General features: G+C 36.3%; 1 protein-coding gene across 1 annotated transcript; it reads right to left on the reverse strand.

Annotated features, from left to right (window-relative positions):
* Window positions 1-1311: 1311 nt before the first annotated feature.
* On the reverse strand, window positions 1312-18749 carry LOC149548071 (uncharacterized). Its single transcript, XM_089792102.1, has 6 exons — window positions 18337-18749; window positions 9962-10108; window positions 9490-9858; window positions 9164-9240; window positions 1816-3186; window positions 1312-1658 (listed from the first exon to the last, which is right to left on the reverse strand). The coding sequence occupies exons 1-6, from the start codon at window positions 18461-18463 to the stop codon at window positions 1614-1616; spliced, it is 2136 nt and encodes a 711-aa protein (XP_089648228.1). The 5' UTR covers window positions 18464-18749; the 3' UTR covers window positions 1312-1613.
* Window positions 18750-19510: the final 761 nt, after the last annotated feature.

Consider the following 19510-nt stretch of genomic DNA (forward strand, 5'->3'; position numbering starts at 1 on the left):
TTGGTTTTATTCAATTTGGTTGGATATTTATTAGTTCATTAGGTTATCAAGAGTTGCTACACACGGATGAAATTGTTTTAAAAGCGTAGTTTTCCATCACTATTTGTAAGGGTTTTATGTTTTCAATGCAAATCCATTGGCCTCGTACCTGCATAATCAAACTGTGAATAAAAAATGGATTTATGTATACTCAAGGAGATGAGAATTATAAATCATTCCTTTTTTTTTCAATTATTTTGTTCAAAAATCCTCTGCTTATGACTAAGGTTTCTAGATCACATTATCCAATATGGTGCAACACCAAAACGTTTTTTGTTGACGTTTCTAAAGAGTTGCCCCAAAAAGTAAGACCCCTATATTTATGCATTAAGTCATGTTTTATTGATTACCATTGTAAGATGAAGTTTGGAGTTAAGGATTACAATTGAGTGTGTGTCAAGATTAGCAATAGGGTTCAATCAGAAATGAATTTGGAGTTCCTTAGATATAACTGTAGTCTTTAATTAAAGATAGTGTTAGGGTTAGGGTAATATTAGCATTAAGGGATAATATTATAGTTAATGAGTAAAATATTAGGATTGGAATTTTCGTAAGTTTTGGGTTCTATTTATGATCTTATGACCATAATCATCATCCGAGGAGTTCAAGCTGCCCTATAAAATATTATTCAACATATGTTAACTATAGGTGTAACCATTGCACCTCCTTTTGGTGCAAGTGCTAATTAGATTTCAAATTGGTACCCAATTTAGCGTCAAAACATTAGTCTAAATGACAGAACAGTCCGCAAAGTCTAATAGAACCAAACAATAGAAAGAGATGTGCAAGTGCCCACTCTCTTGGTCACCTTGTCCTCTCAACTCTTATTAGGCTGATCTTTTACTTACTAGACCTTCAATTCTGCTACTGTGGTAGCAAGAAAACATGTGCATGTGCATGCCAAAATCAAGAATTGTATGACAAGATAATCCAAGAAAAAATAGAATAGTCTCAAGGTTGAGTCACATCAGCAAGAGTCATACCAGCACAACTAAAAATCATTCTTCAATGCTTATAAGGCAAGACTTTAGGAATGCAAATATGCAAAGCTCAAGATCTGGTTATTTGAAAGTGAAATATGCAACCAAACACAATTTTTTAAGCTTTCCAGCATGCTATCTTGAATCATAAACTTCTGTACAGATTACAAAAGGAATGGGATAAGTAGATATGATTCCAAGGAATTTGATTGTGACCGGTGAAATCAGTTTCTGGAGGAAACTAAACTAATTCAAAACAGGGCCAACATAAATACTAGCCAAACAATTAGTATTTACAATATGAGAAGCTTTGGGTTCCTTCGTATTATTAATATACAAGTATATCAATGTTACAACCCCTGAAAACATAGACATTCTAGATTATTTATAAGCAATGAAAGGGGCAATCTGAAAATAGAAAAATGATTAATCATATGAATATTATCCACAGAGAAAAAGTAATCCCTCCGCTGCTTTTCAAATTTGTGTCTTGTATCATGCTCAAGTCTGAATCTGCCTTGACACTTCGAGACTTTTCATTGCGCAACAGAGATAAAAAGACTTAGTCCATTTCACATGAAGAGTCTCAAGCTGTTAACCATTGATACCATAATCACCTTTCTCTAACATTGCACCTTCCTGTTACAGAGAATCACATGCAAATTACAGAGCATAATAAAGTTCAAGTCTATGAAGAGAAATGCGAGACCTACTAAAATTTTATTACAAGCAACCCATTAATTTATCTTCTCATTCTCTTGAAGGGTAGGGCAATTGTCAGGAAGGGAGTGCAAACCTGTTTGAGTATGAGGTTCATGGTTTTATATGATGATGAAAACTGGTCTAAAAGCACTTCGCCATCAGCTGGTTGATATCCTATCAAGTCTGAAATATCTTCACCCTCAAATTCCAGTCCATTATCAACTACACTGTGAACCCTCTGACTTTGAATACTACGAACAGTTGATTGAGGTTCGGCTTCAGATGCCAGTCGACTTGGAAGATCAAACTGTTCTGTAACAAGATTAACTTTCCTCTGTTGATGACTCAGAACATTTAATGCGTCAAATCGAGAAGTAGCCTGGCTGTAACCTTGAAATTGGGAATAATTAACAATTTGGCTCAGATCTGGATCCTGTGTTGTATTTTCAACTTCCCAGTCTAGCCTACTACTCTGAATGACATTCTCATCAAGACCAACACCCATATTCTGTGAAATCCTGGATTCATAAATACCACTAGAACTTGTCAATCCTGGTACCTGCAATTCAAAATCTCTGACAATGGATGATGGTGGCACAGACAAATCAATAGACTTGGATAAAGAGAAGTTTTCTACTGATAATGTGGAGATATCACGGTTCTTGTTGTCTAAAATTGGATGACTTCTATTAGCTAAATAATCAACAGATGTAAGTGGTGACATACGGTTCGCTCTAGGTGAATCAGAACAACTGACAACATTATTGGCATTAATACTGTGATCAGTTATAAAAGAAAAAGGCCTGAAATCATTTGAAAGCAGTTGTGTCTGTGGACAATCAATAGGCGACATTTTTAGAGCATGAATGCCTTGAACTTCTGGACTCTGTGGTTGTACTTGTAATTTTGTGTCCTCTGGAAAAGTGAACAAATTTTCATGTTGATTCACTAAATAGTTACCATAAAATGAAAAACTATGACCCACAGTTTCAGATGCAACATCAAGTGTTACATTCTTCTGAAAGTTTTTGTTGAATCCCAAGGATGTATCACTCATTAATGGATCAGCATCATCTAAGGAAGATATTTGGTGCTGAATCTGAGAATAATTCTCCAATTCAATTTGATTAAGCGACATCTGAAGGTTGTTTGTTTGAGCATTCATTAACAGATTCCCAAAGGTTGTTCCACTTAAGGGGTTGCGATCAACAATTTCATTTGGAGCTTGACCAATGGACGACTCCTCAATTAACTTATTCTTCATCTTTGAACTCCCTGGCTGCCCATTTTGCAATATAACCGAACTTTGAGATATTTGGCCTGATGGTATAACTGCTGGAATCTTGAAACTGCCATGGAAACTTTTTGAGCCATAATTTTCTTCTGGCCTCACTCTGGGTGGATAAATCAGTGCAGGCTGAAGATATCCTCCTCCATACGACCTTTTACGAGAGGCCCTATATTTCTGTGTAGATAATCAAAGTGTTAGAAACAAGAACAAAGAAACAGGAACTTGAAAATAAAAATATAGCTATGTGGGCCAATACTGCTTTGCATGTTCATTTCAGTTTTCAATTACGTTCATCTCAGATCAAGGCATTTGAGAATCATTATGAGAAGAAAATTCTTCAGACTTTTCCCAAGCTGCTTAAATTGATTCCATGTGACAATATATCTATATGAATGATGCATTAAACAGTATGAGATCTAGTGGTGAATCGTATCATCTTTCATGGTGCAGATGTGTTCAAATCCTCCAGAGACAAGCTACACTTTTAAAATTGTACAAATGATGAATTGAATAAAGTAGCACATCCAATTCTGGCTGTGCCATACTTCAATGAAGCTAGATGCAAACCTATGCGAACTTGACAAAAGTGATAACCCTCAATTGAGGCAAGAGGAAAACTTGCAAGGGGAATTTACTAACCATCAGTATATGTATGCATAATTTCAGATATTTGACTTCTTTTTACAACATAGATGGTCTTCCCATTTTAAGGATCCTCAAAGGAGAGTTTTGTGCAGTCCATTAGAACTTAGGACGTAAAAGAAATTTAAATCTGTTGTTTGGTCAAATGATTATGTAGGAAATAAATGGAGGCTAGATTTATCATAATTGTTAGATGGTTGATTTGTTTCAAATTACCAAAAATCAAAGATATTTAAGAGACTCGTAATATCTTTCATCCAGCATATTAGCTAGTGAGATGAGATATATGCCACTGACGGAAATGGCACTGAATAAGTAAATTAATAAACAATATTATTTTTTATTAAAACCATGGGGTTGATAGTTTTGGTATTTTCTGGCAGTATTTATAGGGTGACATGGTATCTTTGTTTCTCAGCCAAATATATTTGTAACCTTTCCTCAAATTCTTTTGAAAAAAAACGATTAAGAAAACATTTTAGATACAATGGGTGCTAAGTGTTCCATTCATTCTCATGAGAGATGGGTTCTTGTGAACCACTACTCATGAAAAACGGGTCAGTGAATTTGACTTGAGAACTACATAGTTGGATCCTCATAGCAATATCACAATTTTAGCTGGAAAATTCTACTACTTGCCAATTGATGAACTAAAGGGGCTCTATGATGAATACTTCATAAAGCACAACACTTGTTGAAGGCTTTGCAAATGGGATAGCAAGCTGTGTGGGCTTAACCTTGGAGAAAACTCCATAGTTAAGTGTGCTCGAGCTGGAGAAGTACTCAGATGGGTTATCTCTTGGGAAGGTCCAGTGCTTCAATGCTACGAGCATCACCTAGATGTAATGAATGCTAAGAGTTCCATTCATTCTCATGAAAATGGCTTTCTGTGAACCAAATACTCATGAAACATCCATCCATGAGTTTGACTCGAAAGCTACACAGTTAAATCCTTATATCAATTTCACATTTTTTTAGAATCTAGTTATGCTACCAAAAAGCAACATATACACATGACAGCTTGGATGGAACAAAAATAAGCTGATAAATCATGAAAAATCCCAATAAATGGGAACAGAAAGCCACTCAATGGCCTGTGGGGTACACTGGGTGTACAAGATGTGGCCTATGTGGGGCAACAATTATATGTAGACATGGCCAATCTACTTAGTCCCTCCACTTTGTGTTTCAAGATTATTGGACAATCACGAGGTACTAATATGTATAAATATGCATTGATAACTTCCTCAAAGATCACCATCATTTGCTTCATAGTGTTTTTGTAGCATCTCTTAGCAGATAAAATTTCTATAGCAGAATGTGTTAGTCCCAGATTTCAAATACTTTGCATCATAAGACCACAAAATAGTTTGGGGTCACTTAGCTCATTTACAATACCTGGTTGGACAATATCAACATTTTTTTAATCAAAGAGTAAGGGAGGTTTTGAAGGGACCCGAATCCCTGATAAAACCAGAAAAATGTCAGCCAAACGTAAGATAACTTACAAGAAAATGGCAGCACAACTGCTACAACAGATCAAAACACAAAACAAAGAGACAAAGCAAAGCACATATAGACATGAAATTTATTAAAGGTTTCTGCAACCTTAATTCTTCTTTTAAAAAGCTCTCATTAGGCCACAAATTCCTCTAGATCCTTCTCATCTACACATGTTGTCTTCCTACTGCTTCTTGTTCATGGACATAGACCAATCATATTCCCCTTACAATCCATCTAAATAGTAGAAATCCCAAAGTCAGCCAAACTAGTCAATTTATCACTCAAAAATCTTTATCTTTGTTCATATGCATTGCCCATTGCATTGTGAACAAGAAAAACAAGAAGAGCGGATGAATTGGTTGACGAATTGTATGGAGCAACTGTTTTCTCTAAGATTAACATGATTCTTGTTACTAAATATTATGAAGAGATCAAAGGATGTGCTGAAGATGATGTTCGGGAATCACCATAGACACTGCATTGCTTGCCATGCCTTTTGGTTGTATTGATTTTTTAGCTAGTTTTCAAGCTATAGTGAATTACGCAATGCAGTCTTATCTCAAGAAGTCTGTCCCTTAGGTCATCAATTTGATATGAATTTGTATCTCTTGGCACATCTAAAGATTGACTTGTGGAAACACCTAGGGAAAAGAGGTAATGGCTATTCTACATGTTCAACAATGGCATCCTTATCAGTTATGCCAAAACTTTCCAATCATAACTCATTATAAATTCTTCAATATCTCTCTTAGAAAAGGGTGTCCTCCCCCAAACAACAAAAGTGGGCGACTTATTTACCAATTTTTTATCATAAAATTGTTTAGAACAAGAAATGAAAATGTGGCAATTGATGTACTTTTAAGTAAGAAGAGGATGGTTCATGGTTCTTACCCAATTCTAGTGTCCATCTAGATGGAGGTTATTCATCTACCAAAATTCAAAATATTATTCAATAGTAGGCACAAGATCCTCAATTGATATTAGGATTTATGTAGTTGGGGTGAATGCTGAAATACCATGACTGCATTTATTTATGTAGCAACTCCTAACTCGAGCATCAGTTATTTGTGGACCTTCATTTGTTCTATATAGCAGGTCACTCAGGATTCTCAATGATGTATGAGCATGTCAGGCAAATTTTATTTGAGACGGACTTAAGCAGGTTCTCAAAATTTGTGTGGTCAAGTTTGTTATGTACTAGCACAAAAAAGTAGAAAGAGAAACTACCACAATCACTACAACCCCTTCCTGGACCAATATAACTCAGGCAGGTATTTCTGTGGATTTTATTGCAGGGCTTCCTAACTCTAGGGTTAAACAAGTCATTCCAGTACCCTACAACACCTTTACACAACAATAGTCATGATACAACAGTTATTGAATGTAATCTTCAAGCTTCATGGTATGTCATGCTCCATTGTAAGTGATCATTATCTTGTGCTGTTATACTTGTGGGCAAAATTGTGTTCAAATTATTAGCATCGACATTTCGCATCATACTCCATGATCCAATATCAAGATGAGAGAGTTTAAGAATGCAATAAACTAGAACGCAGACCAAGACATTATAAAAAGAAGAGAGGTGCGAAAAAGTGACATGCAAACCAAGAGAAAACACAAAACCAAAGGAGGAAAACAAACAAATAAAATAAAGCCAAAAAAGGATAGCAACAATAAACATACAAATCCCTAAACAAACAAATAGAAGATATATATATATATATATATTGCCCAGTAGCATAACAGCACATTTCATGGGTTATGGAAATCTACTATCTTTGATCATTATCTTGCCTTCATGAGAAACAGGAGACCCAGTTGAACATGAGTGCAGCCTATCATCCTCCAATCAATGGCCAAAAACTAATTGCTAATAAATGCTTCAAAGCTTACATAAGGTGTTTTGTGTTAATAAGTGCTTCACAACTTCTTTAAAAGTTGATCTTCTTTGCAAATAGATCTTCCTTGTTCTCTGTTATTTTTATTGTCAGTAGCCTATCACACTATCATCTTCATCTTGACATGTTAAGGTTTTATCCATCTTGGGTTCAGAAACTTTGTGATTTTAGACTCTTTTATTATTATTCATTTAGTTTTATTTTAACTGGTAGCCTGCTTTTGAAGCATTTTTCTACTCCCTCGTGCTATTTCTACAAGTTATACTCCAACTTCCACTGCCCTATTTGTGGTCATTTATAATTTTATAGACATACTTAGATAGTTTCTATGTTTATATTTTTCCCATCCCGCTTTCCTAAAATAGAATCATGCTTTACTTTTATCTGATCTTCCTAGAACATTAATGTGCTTTAATCAATTGCCAATTTCTGGGTTCAGGATCCATCTAGTGAAATTTTTTGAGTTGCTACTAGAATATTCTGAGGCTATCATATGGCATATATGGAAACAACACTGTTTCCAATGTGCATGACATTGTTGATCAGTCAACTGATAGGATTAGATTAAATGGGCATCACTTGTGTTTGAAATTTCTCCTGTAGGCCTCATCCATTAGCAGCTCATTAGAAACCATCTTACAACTACAAGAATTTCATTAAAAGACTAGCAACCATATTATTGGTCCTTTATAACTTCATATAGATGTATGTACTGGAAAATTCCAAGCAATCAGTCGAATGTATAAAAGGGAGGCATTTACTACATTACAACAAGACAAAAGATGATGATGACAATTAATATTCTTGAAAGACTGCATGTTCAGAACATGTCTGCCCCTCCAAATTACTACCACCAAGGGACCATACTTCAACATAGAACTGAAACATTTGTTTTTGGAATCTAACAAAAAACCTCTCTGGGAATTTAGGTATAAAGTGTGCTCAGTTTTTCAAACTCCCATTGAAGTGAGGACAAAAAACCTTTTTGGCGGTTACTTGTTTACACATCACTGCAAAAGCCATATTGTAGAAATGATTACCGATACAGAGAACTGCATCCTATAGCCATCAATCAAATAATATGTCATTTTGTTGTAAGGCATATCATACACAGAGTAGAAAGACATGGTTTCCACTAAGAGACCATACTTCAACATAGAACTGAAACATTTGTTTTTGAAATATAATGAAAATCCTCCGTGGGAATTTAGTTACAAAGTGTGCTCTGCTTTCCAAACTCGCATTGAAGTGAGCACAATAAACCTTTTTCACAGTTCCTTGTTTACACACCACTGCAAAAACCATATTGTAGATCCAATGATTACCAATACAGAAAACTGTACCATATAGCCATCAATCTAATAATATGACACTTTGTTTTAAGGCATACATACACAGACTAGAAAGACTTGATTGCCACTAAGTTGTTGAATTTTCATAAAACATTGGGCAATTCATTGTACAAAATGTACTGGAATCGGATTCTTAAACAAATCTCCTGTGGGTGCATCCAGGGTTCATGTTTTTAGATGGCAAGATGTTTTGTGATTCTAGTTTGATCTTTTTGATAATCTTTAAACTGCTGATTAGCAAACTCATCTATCATGAGATTCTAGTTAAAACATTTTGATCTTGAAGCCTGAATTTTTATTGGAATGTTATGTTTAGAAATTGAAATTTATAACAATTTTGTTTAGCATATGTATGTGTATATGACAATCTAAACTTGATTCTTAAACATAGAATGTGCTGGCATTTTGTACCCACATACGTGTTCCCATTCCCATATCCAATTTGCCAACTTAGGATTTCCACTTCATACCCAACCCTAAAAATAAATGCTTTACTAGATTTCACTCTTTAAATTTTTTCTTTGTTTCTCTGTTTTCTCTTTAATTTGGAGAACTACATATAGCTTCCATCAACACTGCTCGTTTTTATATAGTAAATGATTCTTGCATGTTATGTAATACAATAACATGTCCAAACCTTGAAAAGCACCATCTTGACATTTGTCTACCTTTGGCATAGCCATGGCAAGAAAGATGAAAAAACATTACTCTAGACAAAGTAGAAAGAAGCAGCATATTTAACAAAAGAATAAGTACCTGCAAGTGGCTTGCAACAATCTCCCTTGTAAGTCCCTTACCAGGCAGTAATTCAAGTATCTTTTTGGGAACCGCATCTGCATATCAAAAACTCGTAAATTGTTTTGCTCTGCCAAATATTTTATGGTATCACCATTACATCAGAAGATAACATCAATCACATCATTGAACATAGAAAAAATTCTTTAAATATTCCTGCAAAAGAATTTAACTTTGTTTCTGAATCAAAGGAAGCTAACACAAAACCGTCACTTCAAAAACTAGATACAACTAACAGAAAAAAAGTTTTGTGGTTATAATAAACAGGTTTGCTAGTTTGAACTTACTTTTGATTCCTAAGTAGTTTACTGCGTGTTCAAATTGTTGATGCAGGTCTCCTGGCCAGATAAACCGAGGCTTTTTCAATGTAGAAGGACAATTCACCTGATCTCCATAATCCTCTTCTTCATTGTGATTATTTTGTCTTTTTGCTCCTGTGGGTGTATCATTAGCATTTTCTAATCCATTTTTCTGCCCCTTTTCATCTTCAACACCCCCTGAGTTCTCCAACTGCATTCTTGTATTTCTCTCCCTCCTGAAAACATGCTGCCAGATGTTTTGCAGCTCATGAATACGCACAGGTTTAATGAGATAGTCACATGCTCCATGTTCAATCCCTTTCATTACTGCACTGGTATCTCCATTTCCTGACACCACTGCAGTTCAGCCACAAGTTAAGCTGCATCTCATCAAGATGATGTAAAATCCACAATTTCTTTGTTATCTCAAATATTCAATAATGTGCTATAGAGAACTTACTAATTACAGGTAGATTCGTCTCTAATTCAACCTGTTTAAGGAGTGTGAAACCATCCATGTGAGGCATGTTCACATCACTGATCATTATATCAAAGCTGTCCTTTTTAAGCATGGCTAAGGCCTCCGATGCTAGTCCACATACTGTCACTGGAGAGTACACACAAAAATAATAAAATGAATAGACTCCAAATCATGGAAGCCTAAAAATATTGGTTTACTGCCCCAGCACAAAACAGAAAATATGTTCACACAAAGCTTTCAAAAAAAAAATCCACGCGTTAATATACAAACATCTAATACTGGGCATTTACAAAACATATAGGTAGTGGCTGCTAATAAATGCACCTCCATTTTAAACTTGAGTCCAGTTTTTGATAGTCACTAGCATAAATACAACTATCACATTGCTGTATCAGTTGGAGATTAAGCTGAAATTGTTGTTTGATATTGTGATCATTCTTTCCTCCACAATTTGAATTTGCTTGAATGCCAAAACTGGATTCCATGCGTGGGAAAAAAAGACAAGAATAATAAATTGTGATCTCCATAGAAGTTTGGAGTTTCATTACAAAACAACTAAGCGTGACTTGCCCAAGCCAAAGGAGCCGTATCATTTGTCAAGTTGTTCGTTGAAAGCAACTGATTTTTGCCAAAACTTGGCAGTAACAACCTACTAATTATTATCAAATTAACCTGCTTTATCCTCTTCACAAATTGTAATACCCAGTTTTGTCATGCCTCTTTTATTTAAGATGGACTTCACCTCAAACAGCCCACAATATAAACATGATTCTCACATACAAAAGACAACAACCAACAAAGACAAAGGCAATATCATTTTAAAACAAGAGAACAAAGTCATTTTCAAGGTGGTGCTTGAGCAGCAACTCCGTGAAAGTAATAATCTTTTGGTAGATGACAAGTTTAATGAGAAATGTGAACTGATTCATAGCAGTGTGCTAACCTTTAGTATATATAAGGCTTTAGATGTGTGTAAAAGGTCAAACAGCAAAAAGAGGGCTACTAATACTTTTCCAACAAATCCATGGCACGATGAGGAATATAAGGCAGAAAAGAGATCTATGAAAGGGAAAGAAACAAACAAAGAACTCAAGAAATGGTATATAAAATTGATTCACACAAAAAAAAAAGTGTGTTACAGCAAGAAGACAAAAGTTAATATCCCTTTGAAAACATGACCCCAAGAAGTTTTGGAGAGAATTGCAGTAGGAGAGAAAACAAATAAATAAAAACATTGCATATGTTCAATGGCTTGAGTATGCTAAGCTACTATATGAGTGCCCACAAGAAGAGAACACCCCTCCTTTTGTGAATACAACGGAAGAAATCTTCACGGTTGGGGAAATCAAAATAGGGATAAAGAATCTAACAAATACTAAATCTAAGGACATTGATGGGTTGCAAGCTGAATTTTTAAAATGGGGAGTGGAAATCCTTGCACCTCATATAAAGGAAATCTTCAATCATATTGCTTGTGAGGTTTTCCCGTTAGACTGGACAACTAGTGTGGTTATCCCCCTCTTTAAGAGTGAAGATATCAATAATCCATCAAACTACTGCACTATTATGGTTAACCCACCTTAGGGCAAACTTTTTGGGAGCATGATGAACATCAAATCAGCAAATGGGCAGAAAATGAAGGTAAGAGAGCAAGAGGACAAGCAAGTTTCAGATTGAGACACTCCACTATTGATCATTGCATCATTCTTCGAGAAAGTGTGGGACAAAAAGGGAGAAGAAGCCTACTGCTGTTTTGTAGACTTCAACAAAGCCTTTAACATGGTGCCTAGAGACAAGTTATGGAATAGAATGAAAGATTTGGGCATTGCGGATGAGTATAGAGCAGCAGTGCATAGATTATATGATAGAGTTAAAGCCGAAATTAGAACTAGTGATGGAATGTCTGAATGTTTTGGGAGTGACATTGGTGTTAAACAAGGATGCCCTTTATCTCCTACCTTGTTTGCGTTGTACATTGATAATCTAGAAGCTTGGTTAGATAAGACCAAGGGGGAGGGTGTTCACTTGGCAAGGTATATGGTGAAGCTTCTTTTGTATGCTGATGATCTTATTTTGATATAAAAAATAGTGCAAGGGTTAAGAGATCATTTAGGGGCCTTATAGCGATTTTGTCAGGAAGTTGGGATGCAGGGAATTATTACTAAAATCAAAGTCATGATTTTTTCTTTAAGAAGAAAAGGAAAGCATATCACATACCTATTTTAAGGCGGCCCACTGGAAATTGTGACAGAATACAAGTACCTTGGAATTGACTTCCATTATAAGCTCAGTTGGGAGACTTGTAGAGCAAAAAGGATTCAAGGGGGCTGGAAAGCTTCATTTTTACTCCAAAATAGATGCAGGACAGTGGAACTATGAGACTAGAAAACCAAGAAGACTCTCTTTGGTTTGCTGGTCACACCAGTGGTTCTTTATGGCTGCGAGGTGTGGGGGGGCAGCATGTCAAAATGTGGGTGGAGATAAATAGAGAGAATTCAGAAACAATTAATCACAAGTACTCTCAAAGTCAAAAGTTATGTGCCTTATGAAATTCTTTTGGCTGAGGCCGGCGCTTTTCCTTTAGAGGCTTTGGTGGTAATTTGGTTACTTGGTTACCTAAAGAAGATTGAAAACATGCAAGATTATCGCTGGCTGAAAACTATGAAAGGAGAGGCTCTTAACTGAAGGAAGAAAACATGAGTGAAGCAAAACATTGTTGGCTAAATGGAAGATCAAGTTACAGGAGTACCTAAACACAAATGCAGACATAAGAAAGTTTGTCAGGGGAAAGTTTCACCGTGCCATGTGGAATAATAAAATGGGTAGAAAAAAGGCTTATTATATTAAAGAATTCAACCCAACTGGGGAACTTGGCAAAAAAGCATACCTTAGGACTGCTATTAAAGGAATGACAAGGTTATTAGTGGCACAACTGAGGACAGGATCTCATTACATCAAGTGTGAGACGGGAAGATGGAAGAGGCCCAAAGAGGCTTGGGAGGAGTGAACTTGCATATTTTGTCAGTCAGGAGCAATTGAAATGGAATGACATTTTCTCATAGGATGTGTAGCATACAACAACATCTGATCTCTCTATGATGTCATCTTGAAGGCGGACAACATGCATAGCTTATTTGAAGTGGACAAGATAAAGTAGACTACTGGTTTTTTGGTTAAAATCCATATCAAAAATTTAGAAATTGAAAGGAATTAGAAAATTATCTAGTATTGCTTTGGTCTCGTGGACATCATTAAAAGCATTCATTTCATTTCATACAAACATAGTCTTATTTTAATTAAGCCTCTAATATCTATGAAATAGTAGGCAAGTGTAAAAAGATTTATTAGTGAACAGATTGTCCTCCAAAGGAAAATATACAAATTAACCCCAAAGCCTAGATAGAAATGCTAAACATGCACTAATAGTCGGGTCATTTCGCTATTGAAAAGTGTAAATGCCCTCTGAATTTATCCGGGTATAGCTCCCTATGCATGATTTACAATGAATTCATAGCAATACAAATATGGACGCTTTTAACTAGAAAGCACAAAAGGTTTACAAACATTTATTCGTAAACATGAAATAGATGCGGAAAAAAACTAAGCGGCTAAAAGAGAATAAATGACACAAAGTCCACTTATTCAGATTTTACATACCAAAAAAAAATGAAAACAAGGAATAAATCTTCCATCTTCTGAGAAATTGAAGAATCAGAGCTTTTAAAGATAACTTGAAATGATAACATAATCAGAAAACAGCGACATTAAAATGCATTTAGAAAAAACTGAAAGCTATACAAAGATCATGGTCAGTAGAAAGAAAACTGCCCAAACTCGAAGTTTTGATGTGCAATTATCTTCCAAGTCTCCCTTCTCTAAAGCGTAAAAGATTACACAAACCTTATTACACATATGCATCAAAGTCACTACCTAGAAGAAACAGAAATTCCACCCTTACATTACCCTAAAATCAAGATTTCCTCGCTTTTCCTAACACGCGGTTCAGAAAAATAACAAAAACTCTGCTCTTTCACAGCCCACAGTCTGCTCTCTTTCCCCTCGGAAGAACTGGAAAAACTTTGAAAAATCTGTAACGCTAATTGGAACCCTTTACTGCCCCATGCTTCCACTATATAAAGGATTTCAAAATAGTTAAACGGTTATGGCAACCTCTCAGAAATCAGAAATTGTCTTCCTCCTTTCCTATATGTTTATATTATTATTAACATTGTTTTATATCTTTTTGAATACGAGACCCCTATGATATATATTGATATATATATATATATATATATATATATATATATATACTGACAGATGACCTCTTTAGATGTTTGGAAATGAAAATAAATTTCATTAAAGATGGGTGCTCCATACGATTTTTTAGGATTACTCTTTACCATGAATTACCATGTGTCTCACCGTGCTTGATTTGAACTTGATTAATCATGGAATAAACTGGCGCAATTATATTATATTGCCATCTGTCATCATGTTGTCAAGTCAATCTTCGTTCTCGGCATGCCTTCAACTCATGCATCAATAGTCCTGAATTAGGTGTTCTGAACAGCATCACGTGTCAAGAATTGAATCTTCACATTCCAATTTACCAATACACATGGAAATAAGAGATCTTTCCCCAACAGTTCATGCTCTTCTTTGTGAGATTGGCTAGCTGAGCCATATTGTCGATTTTGATGTTGCATCAAAACTGCCTTACCATCTGTCATTTGTGTTTATTTAATTAATATTTCCTCTACTGTGGTTCAGCATCCCAGTAAGACCATTAAACACATTCTTTGTAAGACTTTCGGGAAGTGGTCAATTGATCACATGAGACATTCATTCCAGGGTCCCGGGACTAGAATTACAATTCAGAATTTCTCATCCTTATCATGGCATTCCAGCATATTACCACATAACATCACTCACCTCTCTTCGACTTCTTTCAATGCTATGAAGCAAGTATTATTGAAATTGGGATAAATGTTAGAGGCTGGGAATGGATGGTAGGGACACCCACACACAGATTGCCATAGTCGGGTCGAGGAATCATAGGCTCTATCTATCCTTCACAGCTCCACCATGAGTACTTCATCGAGGGTGCAACCAGCTGTACTCCTGTCATGGAACAAGTATGTTAAGCATTCAAATCATTCTTCGTACAAGCTCAGTTATTGCCACTGCTATTGACTTCTGTATGCACCCTTCTTTTTCATTTCTTCACCTCGAGCGTACATGGCGACCCCTTCTCAAACTTGGACTCTCCGTGCTCCAATCACTATTTCTAATGGGTTTCAATTGGATGCTTGCGGTAGCCAATAAGAATGTGTAGATCAAGATTCTCCACCCGGTCAAATGCAGGTTGCCAAAACGTTCATATTGAGATCACACACCCAATTTATATTCCTTGGAGCATCATGCTGAAAGCCTGAAACAGAGCAATTATATCCACAGTTTTATACAAGACCCCCGAACCGCCTCTAATATCACCACTTTTTAATGGCCTCCATGCCATTTGGAATGGATTAGTGATGGACATCATCGATGTAGACTTGAGCATCAAATAACAGAGAAATGGTCTCGGGTGGTTTCTCAGATGTTCTTTGTACACATATATTTGAAAAGCATTGCGGGGTATTTGATCGAGCATCTCCGACACTTTGCTTACATTTTGGTGTGAAGAGTCTTTTAACTTTTCAAGACACCGCCATAGACTTAGTGTTCACGTGATGCCTCTACCTTGCCGGTGATTTGATTATCATTCTGCAATGGATTCAAAACTTGTTTCAACCGACCCATGAAATATACTCATTCAATGATCTCAGGTTTGACCTTTAAAAAAGGTCATCCCAAATTTATTAGAACCCGATAGGTGCACTTGTGGGCTTGGAAAAACGTTCAGAATGTTTGCAATGCATGAATCTCTTGACTCATCTCCTTTGGTTTGGGAGTCCGAGCTTTCACAATGTTTCCTTCATATAATTCGATCATAAACAAAATGAGCAGAGAGCTATTAATTTGTTATCGACTGTCTCATATTATGAAAGTCACCTTTTGATAAGGACGGTTTTCAGAATAATCATCTATTTGAGACCAAATGCAAATAATTTTGATGCCCAAAACTATTATTTCTAATGAACTTATTTTGACCTCAATGAATGGCAAACATTTTTATTCTATTGAGAATACCATGCATCCCCTTAATGATGGTGCTCACATTTTGTCAGACATATCGCATATATCTTCCATGCAGATATATGGGAGTAGGGAAGTGAAGCCTTACTGATATTACTTAAGGATGCCATCTTTATTCATTGTGCTAACCATCATTGAAGAATTAAATCTTCTGAACATCAGCATTTGACTGATCTTTTGGGACTGATTAGAACGTCAGATAGCCTTGCACTTGCCTTTTAAATCATCAAATATGAACCCAATGTGTCTTAATGTGAGGATGAATTGAAACAAGTGAACTTTCACCCGACACTCTCAGTCTGCTCTGTTGCAGAATATACTAAGCATAATCTTAGTACCGATGCCAATCATACAATCTGTTCATACAGTTATGTGCTTGACTGATCAAGCTATACATCATAAAAAGATTGACATTCATGTTTCTTATAGCTTAATTGATATTAATAATGTGATCATGAGCATTGGCATGTGTTGTCCCAAACTTGAAATCTGGACCATTAAATCTGTATTTTGAACCACTAAATTCAAACCGCAACATTATGTTGAACCTTGAACTTTGAATCACTGGACTTATGTACTGAACCTGCAAGATGAACCACTTCAAACGCTTTGAACCATGGTTCAAAGGAGTTGGAGACCAAAATTGAAAATTTAAATACAGGGTCCATATTGGGTACCAACAAGATTATAACAATTCAATGGAATATATATATATATCCGCGCCCATCAACTGATGCAAAAAATGGAAAGCTACAAAGATCAGTAAACAAAGATTCTCCAGTAATTTTGGAACTTACATGTGGCCTTCAGCCAAATCATTTGGTGCAAGCCAAGTCCCAGTAAGATGGAAATCGCCTACAACTTTAATTTGGATAGTTGATTTGGATTATGGAATAAGTAAAACGCTTGTTTCAATTTGACATTAGCAGCTCTTCCTTCCTTTTTATTATGCGAGACCCAACTTAACATATAAAATAGAGTGGTTATCACAACAGTCTCCAATAGTTCGGTTCGAACTATGTATCAACCACACAAATTATGAAAGGGGATTTTCTTGAATTTGTATTTCAGAGCTTTAGGGCTTCTCAATTTTGGGGTTTTATATGCTCTCTGCTTTTGGATACGAGGAAACCATGCATCTGTGTCACAGCCAAAGTCCCTGTACTCTTGAAAAGCATGAAGCATGCTCGGAACGTATGAGAACCCTTTGCTTCACTATCGAAGGAGCACTCCGAAGGCTTAGGCTGGGGTCCCATGGAAGCCAGCTTCCTCAAAAATAGAGCTGCACCCGCTGAGATTTTTAAGGAAATTTGTAAGCTGAGGGGTCCTATGGATTTTGTAATTTGAGTTTCAGCTCCCAACTTTAAGGAAAAATTTTCTAAAATTTATTTTATGATAAAAGACTTTGTAAGTTTTAAAGTCTCAGTTTTTGACAAATGGCTAGATTTTTCCCTAAGCTGGTGGGGCTATTTGCAGCCCCACCCCATTTTCATCCGCTTCCTAAAAAACAGGGCTCCTATTATGAAGGGAGAGATTCTAATTAAACCTGTAGCCCCTCAAAAAAATTCTTATGAGACCACCTGTAGCCCCCCCTCATGGGACCCCTGCCTTAATGTGGTCGAAGCAGACAACTGCTTGTCCTGCTTGTTTTGGCAATAGTTACAAGGCTTACTACTAAAGCACAAAGTATCCTCTCGGGATTTTAAAAGCCTGCTGTAAAGTTTAAATTAACGTTAAAATCGGGCTTATGTTGACTTAAATTAAACAATCAATGAAAACAGCTCCGGTGTTTCAGCTTTTCACATTCGTTATTGTCCTAAATGAGATGCAAATGTCAACGACCATATGCAGCAGCGAGGGTGGGCAGTTCAAATATCACCAGGCCTATAGTTCAAATATTTGGTTTATTATATCCAACTGCGGAAATCTAAAATCTTTAAGAACCCATTATTTCCACAAGGGATACACTAGACTCGAGGATCAAATACAATATTGCTTTGTTATAGCTCATGGCAATTGAACCGAGAAGGAAAGAGATACAGAGATGTTATGTACCCGTGTATAAACCATTTAGCTCTTAACACTTAACAGCGAAACTAACCCACTATAGCAAAATAAGATGATGAAAGAAAATGATTTTGTGGGGAAATGAATACCCTGGTAGAGGCATCTGCGGAGCATAGTGTGAAGCACCTTGAGGAAAGTGGGATCATCATCCACCACCAGCACGCGTAACCCCTCCGGAAACTTACTTTTGTTGTTAGCTATGCTGATGTTAGCCATTACGGTAATCCTTTTCAAATTCAAAGTAATTTACAGCCAAATGGGAACTAATCGTAATGATAAGTTGGGTGTCATAGAACTATCGAAAACAGAGAAACCGAATACAAATGGGAGTTAAGGGGAAGCTGTATATGACAACCTCAGAATCCTCTAGCTGGTCAACTTTCAGATTTACTCTGGAGCAAAACATACGAACAATGGCGATGGTATGGAAAATGGAAAATTAGGACTTTGTCGAATTTGTCTTTCGTGGATGATACAAAATTATATAAATTCGTAGAGGAGGAGATGAACGCGGGTGGGTTATTTTTACTTTCTCTTAAAATTGGTGTCATTATCATTATTATTATTATAAATGAGCAAGAAAGAGGTCATTTCGGTGATTGTTTCTTAATGGAAACAAAAAGTAGCGTGTTAAATTTTTATTTTTATAAGGTTGGCTTGGAGTAATTTGGTTTTATATTTATTTATTTTTTACAATGAATAGTATTTAGGAGTTTTTCATTTGGGAGTTTGGTTGGAATCTGTTGATCTCTAAGCTTATGTTGTTGATTACTGTCTGAACACTTACCTAACTAATTATTGATACCCTCCCTACTCGGAGCTAAAGCAGGGAGTGGGTGAGGGCAAGGAACTAAACTTTCAAGTTCTAGCGGGGGTATTCTATGTAACACCCCCTTAGAATAGTAGGGCATAATTGAAGGGGGGTCAGGGCCCTACTATTTGAAGGTAGGAAACTAGTTGTTTGCCATTCATTCTGCAAGGTGATTGCCATAAAATAGTAGGGGTCGGAGGCCCTTTACTATATTGGGGCTAAGGGGAACTATATACTTCCTGATGCAGTGGCGCGTGCAGAGGGAACTATAGTTGGGAGGGAATCTTAGTTCGTTGAGCCAGTGATCGGCTCATAATGATGCAGCAAGATGGCCCTACTATCTATAAGGGCCCCCTACTATTCTCTAGGCGGGCGGGTCCCTCGACTATATGTATATATATAGTCAACCACACCACGACCACGAAGTCAAATTTTATGGCTCTCTTAGTATT

The sequence above is a fragment of the Cupressus sempervirens genome, chromosome 7 (genome assembly GCF_028749045.1).
Source record: "Cupressus sempervirens isolate cs-2001-9-10 chromosome 7, ASM2874904v1, whole genome shotgun sequence".
NCBI classification, from domain to species: Eukaryota; Viridiplantae; Streptophyta; class Pinopsida; order Cupressales; family Cupressaceae; genus Cupressus; species Cupressus sempervirens.

Coding starts and splice junctions, on each gene's coding strand:
- LOC149548071 (XM_089792102.1), bottom strand. CDS start 18,463: ATGGCTAACATCAGCATAGCTAACAACAAAAGTAAGTTTCCGGAGGGG. Junction 3,187..9,163: donor TTGTTGCAAGCCACTTGCAG/GTACTTATTCTT, acceptor TTATCTACACAG/AAATATAGGGCCTCTCGTAA. Junction 1,659..1,815: donor TGAACCTCATACTCAAACAG/GTTTGCACTCCC, acceptor TCTCTGTAACAG/GAAGGTGCAATGTTAGAGAA.